At 46.6% G+C, this 15,179-nt stretch overlaps 1 protein-coding gene across 3 annotated transcripts in view; it reads right to left on the reverse strand.

Moving 5' to 3' along the window:
- Window positions 1–15,179, reverse strand: part of SH2D4B (SH2 domain containing 4B) — an 86,010-nt gene that overhangs the window by 37,323 nt on the left and 33,508 nt on the right. For all 3 annotated transcript variants that reach the window (XM_045783564.2, XM_045783565.2, XM_087862981.1), the window contains exon 4: window positions 7,690–7,837. In XM_045783564.2, coding sequence (XP_045639520.2) covers window positions 7,690–7,837 — 148 coding nt within the window. The remainder of the gene's footprint in view (window positions 1–7,689; window positions 7,838–15,179) is intronic.

Raw genomic sequence — 15,179 nt, forward strand, 5'->3', positions numbered from 1 at the left:
CAGAAACAGAGAAGGCCATTTAGGAGACCAATAAATACTGGCCAATTAATTTTAATACTTTACCAAAAGGTGATTGGAAGCCACTGAAATGTTTTTAGCAGGAGAGCAAAACGCTGTTTCTACTTCCCAAAGATTGGTTTGGCTGCCGTGTTGGGAATGAATCCGACAGGAACAAGAACAAAGGCTTGGGAAACAGAAATGTAGGTAAAGAGCCATGGGGTCAAAGTTCAGATGGTACCAGGACAATGAGGTGGAAGGGTATAAATTCAAAGAATGAGAAGGAAGTAGAATCCTTACCACTTGGTAAGTCTGGGGACTGATAGTAAGCAAAAAGGAGAGACCAGAATGTTAGCCAAGCTTCTGCCATTGACAGCCAGGTTTATCACCTGGGGCGGGGGGGGGGGGGGGGGGGACTTGGGAGATTGAGCTTCGGATGGGATCCCAGGAGGACATGAGGTTCTGGAAGATCATTAGCTGCTGCTCGTCATGAGACCCCTCTCTAGAGAACTTGTCCGTGGTTCCTTGGACCCCTTCTACCTCTGCCCAGGTAGAAAACACTCAGTCCTTTACAGAATTCAGATGATCCAGTTACATCCACAGGGAAACCCAATGCTTCAAAGCAATATCAATCTGTAGTAACCCCTTGGGTGAATAATATAATGTCTCTGAAAATTAATGAATCATTATACATTTTATATGTGTATAAAAAATGAAAAAGCATCCATAAAGATTTAAATTGTGTAAGTGGGCAGTTGTGTTTAACTTCTGCTGCGTTTTCTGCTCCATGTGACATTGGACAACTCAAATTACCTTATCTACACTTTATCTCCTCATGGGGCGGAGACTTTGTAGAGTTGCTCTGTAAATGAGGTAAATGAGATATTTCATAGAAGGATCTTGGACAGCTCTGGCACGGAGTAGAAGTTCATTAAATATTATATATTCTTGTTACTGCTGTCTTCATTGTGAGGTAAGGGGACTGGAATGCTGCCTTCAGAAAGGGTCCGTCCCACATAAGGCAGAAAGGGGTGGAGGTGGGGAAATGGTGTAGGGATAGAGGCTGGGTAGTGTCAGGAGCTCTCGTCCGACAAATGGGGAAAATGAAAATTTTGTGAGACGGGGAGGCTTCCTGCCCCTGGGGGAAGGACAATAGGCAGTCCAGATATCGAAGGCTGTGCACACAGACCCCTGGGGACTCCACCTGCTGGAGCAACTATCGCCTGGGGAACGGGTGGGTTTGGCACCAAGATGATGGCCCCTGAGACATGAGCCTCAGGGAAAGAAGTGAGGCTCACCCACAGCCAAATGTAGGCCAAGGGAAGGAACACTCTCTCCTCCCTAACTCCAAGGCCTCCGAGGTCCCCACCACCCAAGTCCGGATTCCTGATGGCTGCCAACAGTGACCCCCTGTGGCCACCAGGCACAACTTCAGAGGTTCCTTAAGACCAGGGTGCTCCCCGCACCAGTATGAACCTGGGAATGACTCCGCATGGGGACAACGGAAAGCCCCCAGAGATTCTTGAGCAATTCAAGAAGAGAGAGAAGCCCATGTAGGCTATGAATCGAGCACGTGGGGACTCAGGCTGGCATTATTCTGAGTTGTAAAACCAAACCTACGGGGCACTTGGAGCGGGAGAACGGCTGGAACTGGTTCTGTCGAGAGACACAGCACCACTTCCCAGGCCATCAGTGCACAGAACGGCCCTGCTTTGTGTTACCTTTCCCTCCAGCCCCACATTCGGCTCCACCCCACCCCATCCCCGGGACCAGATGGCATCTCCCCTCCAGCACACAGCATTGGAGAATCATCCACATTAAACCCAGACTCCAGAGCACTCTCTCTTCTGTGAACAAAGAGAATGGAACCAACATAGCTGGACTCCATCCTGGGTCTGAGCACACATATTTCTCCCTGGGCTCTGACCACACACGGCAAAGCAGAGTACAGATTGTGGGGGAGGGGCCACAGCAGAATGACAAGGTCGAGGAAGGAGGGGAGGGGTTCACCAGAACACAGTTCCAATATTCGAAATAGTATCATTTACCAAGTCATGCTGGCTCTTCTCCAAATCTCTGGGCAACTAGACATCACCTAACTTCACACTCCTACAAGTTTGCAGTTGAGAATTAATTAAATTAATTTCTTCCTGGGATTTTCAGAGCTTCTCAGAAGCCACAGCCTGCTCTGCTATTGGAACTGAAAAACGAACTCTGTATTCGAATGATACTAAAGGAAACAATGCCCTTTTTCCCCCCTAACTCGGAGAATTTAATTTAGGTGTTTTATCAAAAACTGCTGCTCCCAGTAGATTAATGGCCCACTATAATCTTTCATATTAAATTAATTGAGTGCAGAATGGCTCTGCTGGTTTTGAATGACAGCCTCCAGAGTTTAGCTCATCATTCTTTAAGAAAGCATAAAGAAAAGAACCAAAATCGTGGGGCCTGCATTATCACATTTTCTCTGCCTTTTGGAGGTTTTTCCACTTTTCGTTGCCACCCGGTGCATTAATTAGCAGTCAGGCAGCACTTGGGCCAGATGATCTCCAGTCTGCCTCCCTCAGGAAACACCTGCCCGGCGCCTAACGGTCCACCTCATCGTGTCGCTACAAAGAGGAGCACTCCTGCGTGGCACTTCCTCCCTCTTACTGTACCCTCCCATCAAGCCTCCACTCAGTGGAATTACCCCCATTTTCCAAATGAAGAAGCCGAACAGCTGAGCAAGAACTTGCTCCCAGTCACACGAGTCAGTGGCACAGCTAGGGCAGGACTCCCAGTCCAGTGCTCCTTCTCCCACACTAGAGTAGCCTCATGTGACTTCACTTTGTAATTGTTCACTATTTTTTCAGTGTAAAGCTTTGTCCTGCCTTTTTTTCTCCTATCTCTTCTTCCATTCTGAATTTAAGTGAGTGAGTTCTTCTTTGGCTCCTCCCCATCTCCCCTTTCTCACTTTCACCTTTGTTCACCATGAACCTCAGGCTGCAGCCACAGGGAAACATGGACGGCGTCCTGGGCACACCATGACCTTGCTTTTGCTCAGTGCTGCTCCCTCTGCTGTGAGGCCCTTCCCTGCTTCTGCACTTCCCCACTTCTCCCAAACCAAATGCCATTTCCTCCGCGGGGCCTTTCCAAATGCTCTATACACCACGATCACGTGCGATTGATTCCTGGGATGCCAGGCTGGCTCAGCACCCGCAAATCAGTAACTGTGATACGCCACATTAACGAAAAGAATAAAAATCGTATGATCATCTCAATAGAGGCAGAAATAGCACTTGACAAAAGTCAGCATCTTTTCATGATAAACACTCTCAACAAATCGGGTATAGAAAGAATGTACCTCATAACAAAAGCCGTATATGACAAGCCCACAGCTAACAGCATACACAATAGTATAAGGTTGAAAGCTTTTGCTCTAAGATCAGGAGCAAGACAAGAATGCCCACTGGCTCCACTTTTATTCACCGTGATACTGGAAGTCCTAGCCACAATAATTAAGCAAGAAAAAATTAGTAAAAGGCATCCAAATCAGACAGGAATAAGTAAAATTGTCTCTGTTTGCAGGTGGCATGACTTTACATATAAAAAACCCTAAATATTTCACCCAAAAATTGTTAGAACTAATAAACCAATTTGGTAACGTTGCAGGATACAAAATCAACATACAAACATCATTTCTGTTTCTATGCAGTAACAATGAATATCCAAAAAAGAAATTAGTAAAACAACCCCACTCACAATAGCATCAGGACGGGTGAAATAGGCAATGGGTATTAAGGAGGGCACTCGTGATGAGCACTGGGTATTATACGTAAGTGCTGAATCACTGAATGCTGCACCTGAAACTAATACTACACTGTAGGTTAACTAACTGGAATTCATTTTTTCAAGACTTTATTTATTTATTTGAGAGAGAGAGAGAGAGAGAGAGCATGAATGGGAGGGGCAGAGGGAGGAGAGAGAGAATCTCTAGAGACTCCACACTGAGCATGGAGACGAACGAGGGGCTCAAGCCCAGGACCCTGAGAGCATGACCTGAGCTAAAACCAAGAGTTGGATGCTTAACTGACTGTGCCACCCAGGCACCCCACTAACTGGAATTAAAATAAAAACTTGGAAAGAAAAAAAAAAGAATAAAATGTTTAGAAATAAATCTAACCAGGGGCGCCTGGGTGGCACAGCGGTTAAGCGTCTGCTTTCAGCTCAGGGCCTGATCCTGGCGTTGTGGGATCGAGCCCCACATCAGGCTCCTGTGCTATGAGCCTGCTTCTTCCTCTCCCACTCCCCCTGCTTGTGTTCCCTCTCTCGCTGGCTGACTCTGTCAGACTCTGTCTCTGTCAAATAAATAAATAAAAAATCTTTAAAAAAAAAAAAAGAAAGAAAGAAATCTAACCAAGGAGACAAAAGACCAGGACACTAAAAACTATAAGACATGGATGAAAGAAGTTAAAGAAGACACAAATAAATGGAAAGATACCCTGTTGTCATAGATTGGAAGAATTAATATTGTTAAAATATACATACCACACAAAGCAATGTACAGATTCAGTGCAATCCCTATTAAATTTCCAGTGGCATTTTTCACAGATAATAGAAAAAATAATAATCCCAAAATTTGTATGGAACTACAAAAGATTCTGAATAGCTGAAACAATCTTGAACAAGAACAAAGCTAGCAACTTCTCACTTCCTGACTCCAAATTAAATTACAAAGCTATAATAACCGAAATAGTATCGTACTTCACATGAAAACAGACATACAGACCAACAGAAAAGAATATAGGGCTCAGAAATAAACTTATGCATAACGGTCAAATAATTTTCAACAAAGGCACCAAGAATACACAATGGGGAAAGACAGTCTCTTCAAAAAAATGGTGCTGGGAAAACTGGATATTCACATACAAAAGAATGAAATTGGACCCTTATCTCCTAGCAAACACAAAGATCAACTCAAATGGATTAAAGACTTAAATGTAAGACCCGAAACTGTAAAACACCTGGAAGAAAACATAGAGAAAAAGCTCCTTGACATTGGTCTTGGTGATGTTTTTTTTGGATATGACACCAAAAACAAAAATAAACAGGTGAGATCATGTCAAATTAAGAACCTTCTGCACAGTAAAAGAAATCATCAACAAAACAAAAAGGCAACCTGCGGAATAGGAGAAAATATTTATAAACCGCATACCCAATAAGGGGTTAATGTCCAAAATATATGGGAATTCACACAACTCAATAGCCAAAAACAAATAACCCAATTTAAAAAAAGGGCAAAGGACCCGAATAGTTATTTTTTCAAAAGGACATACAGATGGCCAACAGGTACATGAAAAAGCACTTAACATCATTAATCACCAGGGAAATGCAAATCAAAACCACAATGGGATATCACCTCACACCCGTTAGGACATCTATTATCAAAAAGACAAAAGACACCAAGCATCAGCAAGGATGGGAAGAAACTGGAACCCTCATACATTGCTTGTGCAGCTGTAACCGGTACAGGCGCTCTGGAAGACAATATGGCAGCTGCTCAAATATGAAACATAGGGTTACCATGTGACCTAGAAATTCCACTCCTAGTTACATACCCAAGACAACTGAAAATTATATGTTCACACAAAGGCACACCAGTGTTCACATCCCAGGGACTCTTTTGTTGGAGCTCCTCTTCCACAGATATGAACAGCTGGGCAAGAGGCACGTATATGGATTGTGTCCACTTGCCATTGACAATGGCAGTGAGCATAGCTAGCTTCCTGCCACCGCTCCGTTGTTTTGAGCTCGCTTTTCTGTTTTAAGAGGTGCCAGGAGTACATTTTTGCACTGAAATCTACGGATGTTTTAAAAACACTTAAAAAAAACACTTCTCACAAAAATAGTCCTTTGTCATTACATTATTTACTCATGGGTTTGTACATTTCTGTTAATGAATGATTTTTTCAGTAGAAAGCACATATTCAAGAACCACAAAAAAATACCCAATGTTCAGAGCAACGTTATTCATAATAGCCCAAAAGTAGAAACAACCCAAAGGTCCATCAACTAATGAGTGGGTGAACATCATGTATGATTCTATTTATATGAAATATCCACGATGGGCAAATCCACAGGTGCAGAAATTAGATTAGTGGCTTCCTGAGGTGTGGCAGGAGAAGGAATAACCAATGGGGACAGTTTCTCTTTGTAGTAAGGAGATCTCTGGAAGTAATAGCAGTGATGGTCTGCACAAGGCGGTGAGTATGCCAAAAGCCACTAAACTGTACACTTTTAAAGGGTGAATTTTATGTTGTGTGAATTGTATTTCAATTTTTTTTCGAGTCTGTTGAATGACTCTGGCGTGTGGTTGAGAAAGGCTGAGGACCAGAGAAGTCACGCCCCATCTGCGTTACCCCTGCCGTGGCCCTGGCTCCAAGTCATCTCTCAGGGGCACCACTGCAACAGCATCCTCCTCTCTCTCACCCCCAAACCCACCTTTACAAGCGGCCCACTGCCCACCTGCATGAACCATGCCTTTTCATTTTCTCGATGTTTTGACTTCTGGGACCTTGCCGAGGCGAGAGAGACTGCCTCCCAGGGTTGGCCAATTCCTAAAGATACTAAAGGACTCACCTGCAAGTGTGCCTTTCATTTGCAAACCAGCCAATCCAAAATATTCCGATCGCTTCCTCTATCTAGCTCTTACCATCGGGGGCACTGTCCACCCACCCTCATTACCCCAGGGTGACGGGCCAGGTGTCAGACAACTAGAGACAGCCCTGTGCCCCAGAGCCTGCAGACATTATTCAGACCAGCCAATCCTACACCTGCTTCCCCTGCCTGGCCTTACCTGCCCCAAGCAAACCACGAGAAAGGCTCCTGCCCACATCGTGTCCCAGCTCCCTCCACCTCCTGATGGGCCCTGGTGCTTCTCCCTGAAGCCCTACGTGGCGTGCCCTGACCCCCTGAGTAATAACTTCTTGCGGCAAGGTCATCATTTCCGTATTATCCATATGATCCAGGTGTTACCATACCTGATTCAAACGAACCCCAAGCCCATATTGAAACACCACCCTTCAAATCTGCTTCCGCCTTCTCTCTCCCCCCACCAACTTTTCTCTACCAGACACTCTCCAAGCTTTGTAGCCTTTGTAGTGGGCCCCATACACCTCCACCTTCCAAGCACATCCCATTCCCATCACCATGCCCTTACGTCTGCTGAGGCCTCCGTCTTGGGGACCCTCTCCTTCTCCTGCCTCTTCGCCTCAGTTGTTCCTGTGCCCCCATCAAGCTTCACTTCATCGTGCTGCCTGCAGAAGCCCACCGGGATAGCCACTCCGTACTCCAACAGTAGTGGTACTTTTCAAAACCAGGACCCTGTGTGTCTGTCTCCCTACTGGATTGCGAGTTCCTCCAAGATAAGCACCATGATCCCTCATTTCTGGGTGCCCAGGACTTAGCCCAGAGCCAGTAAAGTATTGGTAACACAGTCAATGTAGGGTTTTCTTTTTTCATGTAAGCAATCTCCTCCATCAGCATATGAATAAGCTCCTGGGGGGTGGAGCCCTCACCTTCTGGGTCCTTGACAGGGCCCCCCTACTAGGTTGGTCCAGGTAAAGGCCTCAGGGCTTAAGTGACCCGGAAGGATGACCCCACAGATAGACAAGGGGGAGGAGAGAGGGTGGGGAGCCAGGCTGGTCTACTCACGCTGTTCCTCCCACTCCCGTTCCTCGTTCTCGCTGGCATGGCTCTGCAGCTGGGCCTGCTTCAGGGTCCAGTAGAGTTCCTTCGCCCTCTGCTCTTCCTGGAGGCGAATCTGTTCTTCTCCTCGCTTCCTCTCCTCTTCCTCTTTCCTCTAAAATATCGGGGGGGACAGAACGACGTTAGGTCACAAGAAAGAAAGTGCCCCTGTGGCACTGCAGCCAGGCAGGGCTGTCTCGGGGTGGGGTGGGCCAGTGGTGGCAGCTCAGGACAGTCCCTGACACATGAAATGGCCATAGTCTGGCCTGATCAAGGCTGCGGTAAGGATCAAACTGGTTAAAATACGTGGAACAGGGGCGCCTGGGTGGCTGAGTTGGTTAAGCTACCAGCTCTTGGTTTCAGCTCAGGTCATGATCTTAGGGTTGTGAGATCGAGCCCTCTGTCGGACTCCCCACTCAGCGGGGAGTCTGCTCGAGTTTCTCTCTTCCTCTCCCTCTGCCCCTTCCCCCCAAAATAAATATATAAATCTTAAATAAATATATGTGGAATAATTTGTAGACTCCAAAGCTTTCTGCAAAGATACGAGGATGCTGGGCCATCCTTGGCCACACTTACATTCTGGGGGAGAGGAAGGGTGGGTACCATTTTTCTTGGAGGCCAATTAAGCAGGATATGATCATGTCTTAACCTTCTGTCTGGATAAGATATTTCAAAAACAAGCAGGTTTGGGGACCCCCCATCTCCATTTATCCCACTCTGGAGATCCAAAAGGCTGTGTGTGTGTGTGTGTGTGTGTGTGTGTGTGTGTGTGTGTATGTGTGTGTGTGCGTGTGTGTGTGTGTGTGTGTGTGTGTATTTCCCTCTACCTTTGTTCACACCAGAGTAACCCGCAGGTGTCACACGTGCATTATATGCTAAAGGCTCGTTTTCAAAACCAGCAATTCTCCAGACCACTTCACCGCAAACTACCCCGCCCTCACCCAGTGCCCAGAGGTCATGATTCTCAATTATTTTAGCTGTCCCTTCATGTGCTGACGTCTCTGTCTGAATCATGCAGCTAATTTTTTGATTTATCAATTCTAGTCATTAAACTACTGCTTTTCTTTTTTGGTACTTGAATATTGGGCACTTTTATGTTTGCCACACAGGGACAGGCCCAGACGTTTCCTCTCCTCATCCTTACCATAACAACATCACAATCTGTGGTGAAATCAATAATTGGTGTATATATAGTTCACTGCAAAGCCAAAGTAGGATGCTGTGTTCACCAATCATAAGAAGTACGTATCGTAACTTTCTAACATATCTCTGAAACACGGGTACGTCTCACGACTTGCAAGTTGCCTTTTTAAGAGGCAACGGTTTTTTTTCCTTCTTCTTAAAATAATGTTTACTAAATCAGTACTTAACTAATACAGCATCTTATATTCAGTAACATATGGTAGTATGATGGCTTTTTCTTTCCCGAGTTCGTAATTGTTTTATTCTGAAGCTGAATGTTGAAATTGCCCAACTTCTCTAAGATCTGTCGTAAATCTTTCTCTGTGTCTATTTTTATAACAGATAAACAGCAGTTATCTTTTTCCACGGGTCGCCACCGTCCCCAGATGCCAGCCTTCCTTCTTCTCCCATCTCAGTTGGTTGTTACCCAGGTCTCCTGCCCATCCATCCACCTGGGGACTCATTTCTCAGTCCTCCCCAAGTCGAAGCTCTTGTTTCTTTGTTCCATGTTCTTTTTTGGCCACTGTGTCATTTTGCAACAACACAGCTTGCAGGACTTCTCAGGTACGGATGCACGGAGAGACACTCTCTGAGTCTTGTCTGAAAACATCTATATGCTGCCTTCAGATATAACTGTTAATTTGGCTGAGCATAGAATTGAATTGAAAATCACTTTCTTAAAGCAGAATTTGGAAGACTTGACTTCCCAGCATCCAATACCGCCGCTTAGATTCTCCATCTTCTGCATGAGACATGAATTTTTCTCTTTATCGCTGATGTTCTGAACATTGTTAAATGATGTGTCTTGGTGGGGATTTTCTTTCATTGATCATGCTAGGCACTCAAGGAGCTTTCTGCCTGAAGTCTCAGATCTTTCCAGTCTAATACACCTTGGCCTAGAATTTCTTGGGTAATTTCTTCTCCTCTCATTGTTTTTCTCTCTAGAACTCCTGATTGTCAAATGCTGGACTCCTCGACTTGATCCTCTAGAAGTCTGAGCATTTCTCTCTTGTTTTCTCTCTCCTGCCCTTTGCTGTTCTACTTCCTGGTTGATTCACTGATTTTATTGTCTAAATCTACTGCTACATTTTTTATTGCTACATTGCACTTGTAATTCCCAAGCCCTCCTTCTTAGTCTTTGGTTGTCCCTTTTTGCTTCATTGCATCCTATCCTCGTTTCAAGAGCGTAATGTTTCATTTCTGAGGATTTTAGAGCTTTCTCCCCCCCCACCCCTATATTTTGATTTATATCTATTTCCTCTGCTTTTTGCTTTTTTTTTTCCTTTAAAGTATGTCTTATGTGTTGCCTGTCTTTGGTGTTGGAGGCTTTCCTTAGATGTCTGATGTTTCCTGGCTGTCTGTATTCAAGACAGAAAATAACTATACGGATGGGAGACTCAGAGTGTGTAGACAGGACTTCCCTGGGAGGTGGGCTTCACTCCAGGATGACTGGATGAGGAATCAGCCATTTCATGGAGGAAAATACTCAATACTCCAGTGTAAGCATCTAGAGGTGCTCTGTTCTGAGATTATTCCGTGTCTTCTCCTCCATCTTACCTAGGTGGTGTCTGAGCACCAGCATACCAAAGTCTGTGGGGAAGGCAGGCTGCAGGCAGGACAGCCCTGAGACCCTAGCAAGCAGAACCCCTGGCTTGCACCCCACATTTCATGGGAACACCATGCCTTGAAATGCCTTCTTTGCAAACATTCCCCTTTGTGTCCTCCAGGGGTGGCCACAAAGAGTCCTCCCAGGACTGGCAGGGGCAGCAGTAGTAACCAGGTAAGATAAGTACAGATCAGGTCCCGCAGGAGCCCTAGTCTCTTGTTTCTCCCCCTCGGGGTGCTCTCTGACCCTCTCCTTCACGAAAGGGGTTAACCATATGGCCCCAGGGGCTCCAGTACTCATGTTTATGGAATCATTCTGGAGTCCAGTGGCCAGGCCACGGTTCCAAGGGGGTGGACCAGCAAGCCAATGAACCCTCCCAGCCGGCACCTTATTTTTATCACAGGATTGCATGAGATTGGGTCACCAGAACAAAGCTGACAGGCTGATTTTATGTGGTTCAAATTGAAAATTTATGATAAACAAAGACACCATGCAAAAATTTGCATGGCCCTGGGGCGCCTGGGTGGCTCAGTCCTTAAGCGTCTGCCTTCGGCTCAGGGCGTGATCCCGGAGTTCTGGGATGGAGCGCCACATCAGGCTCCTCCGTTGGAAGCCTACTTCTTCCTCTCCCACTCCCCCTGCTTGTGTTCCCTCTCTCGATGGCTGTCTGTCTCTCTGTCAAATAAATAAATAAAATCTTTATAAAAAAAAATTTGTGTGGCCCTGTGCCTCCCAGAGGCAACCCAGGCTGCAGGTGTCCCACGGCTCAGGCTACTCACTGCTAAACGTAAGACCTTTCCTTAATCCTCCTGTTTCCCATCGGCCCCTCGCCTGCTCTCTCCATTCGGCCTGACACACTGAGCTCTGAGCCTCTCCCCACTCCCCATCTCCTTCTGCTCGGAGGGAGGGAGGCAGTAGCTTGGGAGAAATGGGTGAAAATGGGGACATGAGGGTCAGCCGTTCCACGGAGAAACTGGTCACCAACCTGACCTCCCCGCTTCACAGTGCTGGTGCCTCCAGGCCCTGAGCCCAAAGGGGAACCCAGACTGAGCCAGCTCACCCACCCACCCACCCCTTCCTGCAGGCTCCCAGCTGAACCCCTCACCACTCTGTCTCCCAGCCTCCAAATGTCAGGGAACACTTTCTTATCTGTTCCTGCTTCTCATTTTCTCTTTCCAGGGGTTTTAGAACTTTTTCAGTCCTTTGCTACTATTTAAATGGATCAACAAGAGTTGGGGTGGGAAGGAGGTCACTGAGTTTTTAATGCCTCATTTAATAAAAAAAGACAACTCTTTTTGTTTCTTCTGAAACAATATAGATTAAGGATTTTCTTCTAATTCGACAATCCATTTTTTAATCCGAAGGAATAGACAAACTTCCCACTTCCTAATGAGTCACTCTCAAGAGCTGGGCTCGAGGACAAAGGAAGTGGAGTGGCTTCACGTGGTCACTCACCAAACACAGAGCACGCAGAGGCTCAGGCCTGCGTTGGGCTCTGGGGACAGAGCAGTGGCCAAGACACACACCAGCTCCACCTCGGCGCTGGCCTTTCCAGGGGGCAAAACACACCAGACAAATAAAAATCAAGAAATATCAGAAAATAATAACCAGTCTGCAGAGAATTAAAACAGGGGAAAGGACAGAGAGAATTCAGGAGGCTACTTTAGGCTGGGTGACCAGAAGTCCTCTCAGAAGGGTCGCTGTGATCTGACAATTGAATAGTAAGAACACCAATAAGTGAGTATGGGGGAGAAGAAATTTCCAGGCAGAGAAAACAACAAGCACAATGGACCCAGCATTGCAAATGGGCTTGGCATGTTTGAGTATAGCATCATCCACTGTGGTTGGAAGAAGAAAAGTCAAAACTCTATATTTGATGAGTTCGAGATGCCATCTGACATCCCAGAGGCCTGCCATTAGCAGCAGGATGCATGAGCCTGGGGCTTAAGGGCAAGTTCAGTGGAAGATAGTGGCTCAGGAGTCATCTGCGTAGGGATGATGTTTCTCAGCCACAGGACCTAACGCTATCACCGAGAGCAAGAATGCGGATCCAGAGAAAACAACCAGAAATAAGGTACGGAGATGAAAGTACAGCATGGGGAATATAGTCAATAAAACCGTAATAACGTTGTAGGGTGACAGATGGTGGGTGACTCCTTTTACTGTGGTGAGCATTGCCTAATGCAGAGAATTGTTGAAACACTATGTTGCACACCTGAAACTCATATAACCCTGTATGTCAATTATACTTCAACAATAACAATAAAAAAGAGAGAGAGAGAGAACAAGCAGAGTGTCTTGGGCCACTCCACCATTTAAAAGTTGAGAGAAAGAGCTCAAGCTAGGAAAGGAGGCTGAGAAGGAAAGCCAACAGATAACCTAAAAACCCAGAAGGGGTGATGTCTGTTGGGGAAGCCAAGAAAGAGAACGCTTCAAGTAAAAGGGAGTGGTAAACTGAGCTGCAGGCCAGAAGATCACAGAAGATAAGGACAGAGAAGGGACAAGGGACCGGCAGGCAGGTCGTGGCCTCAGGACGTGATGGGAGAGCTGCCCGGTGGGGTGGAAGGGCAGCCATCCAGGTGGCGTGGGGAAGGGAGTGGAAATGACCGCAGACAGCCCTCTGGGGACATCCTCTGCAGACAGGAGCAGAGATAGGCAGTGGCAGGTGGAGGGGAATGTGGGGTCAGGAGGGACATGGGCTCGGATGGGAAATGCTAGAGCTGAGAGTTGGTGACAGATGCAAAATTGGAACCAAAGTCTGACTCCGAAGCAGAAATTTTAGCTCAAAGCCACAAGAAAAAGCTCACTTTGGCAATCACTGGCATCTCAGCAGAACAAAAATCCTTCCCACCCCAGCACGGCACTGCAGTGTATGCCACGGATTTCCCATGCCTGCCCCCTCCACCTCTGCCCCCTCATCTCTGACCCAGGTTGTCACATCACCCAGTACATGGGGCACCGACCAAGACAGCGTCCACCCCGGCTCTTCAGATCTGGCACCTGCCCAGGGAGGGTCTTCCAGGCAGGAGCAGGTCTCAGGGAAAAGACAGTCAGCCAAGGCCTCTCTGAGCCAGAGGGGCTTCAACCGCCTGGTCCTACCTTCCAGGCCAGAGAAGGGGTATACTGGCTTGCTCGGGCTGCGTGACAAAGCACCACAAACCAGGAGGCTGAACCGCAGACACTTGTGAGCTCTCGAGGCCATCTCTATAGAGGCAGGGTGGGTCTCTTCTGAGGCTTCTCTCCTCGCTTTGTAGATGGACCATCTTCTCCCCGTGTCTCACACATCCTCTCCGCTGTGCATATACATATCTGTGTCCAAATTTCCTCTTCTTCTAAGGGCACCTGCCATGCTGAATCAGGGCCCACCCTGAAGACCCTTCTTAACTTATGACCTTTCTAAAGACCTTACCTCCACATACATTGACATTCTGAGATAGCGTGGTCAGGTCTTCAACATAGGATTTTAGGGTGACACAGTTCAGCCCGTCACAAGGAGAAGGCACCCCAGAGAAGGGGCATGACGGACACTTGGCATAATGCTCTCCAAGTTCATCCATGTCGTCACAAATGGCAGGGTTTCCTTCTTTATTAAGACTGAATAACATTCCATTATATATACATCATGTATACATACTGCATTTTATTTATCGTTCATTGGTCAGTAGACACCTAGGTTGTGTTTGGCAAACGGGTACTTTCAGTTATGCAGGATGAATGCATTCTGGACTCACTGCATGGCGCCTACAGTTAATACCATACTGTATACTTGAAATTTGCTGCGAGAGTAGATCTTAAGTGTTTCTACCACACACCAAGGAGGTCACCAGGTAAGGTGACAGATGTGTTCATTGTCTTGATTATGGTCATTTTGCAATGTACACGTATGCTAAAACATTGCACATTGTCAATATATACAATTTTTACTCAAAAATTGTAGCTCAGTAAAGTTGGGGGGGGAACTACCCACAAATAAATAAACGATAAATGGCAAAGCCACGCTGTTCACTCAATCCTCTACGCCCCAGAGTGAACAGTAGTCTGAGAGCCAGGAACCTGCCGCCTCCAGCTCTGAGGAAAATAATCAGCCACTTACTGTGACAAAGACAAGCTCCTCACAGGGCTGGGGACAACAAAAGAAAACATTTTGCAGCTACAGATAGAGAGCATTGCATATTTCCCTCCACGGTCTTGCTGAAATGCCTCAGCCCTCACAGCTGAAGTTGCCTGGAAACTTCCTCTGTTGCGGCTGCTCTCAGAATCCTTTGGCTCCTCCATGAGCCCTGACGAAAAGTCCATCTTTAAGTGTAGCCTCCACAGGCCAATGCAGCCAAAAGACAGATGGGCAAACACTCTCTCCTTCTACCTTAGGAATCGATGCTTTTTTCTGGCCGTTCCTAAGCCCTTGGAGCCATCCGCCTTTATCAATCCCCCATCTCCTGTGAACCCATGGGTAACGCCACAGCGCAGGAGCCCACACCTCATCCCCGTGAAAACTGTCACCGAGACAGACGCTTTTCTGGAAGGCACAGTCATTGTTGTTGTGTTGGGGAGCAAGAACTCCTGTCCCCTTCAAGGGTCCTTCTAGCTGGACTAAGAATCAAACTGACATGAGACAGATTAACAGGAGAAAATCAGATGTCATAGCGTACATTCAAGAAAAGCACGCGGA

The sequence above is a fragment of the Ursus americanus genome, chromosome 6 (genome assembly GCF_024610735.1).
Source record: "Ursus americanus isolate L20-20 chromosome 6, mUrsAme1.1.p, whole genome shotgun sequence".
In the NCBI taxonomy this organism is placed as follows: Eukaryota; Metazoa; Chordata; class Mammalia; order Carnivora; family Ursidae; genus Ursus; species Ursus americanus.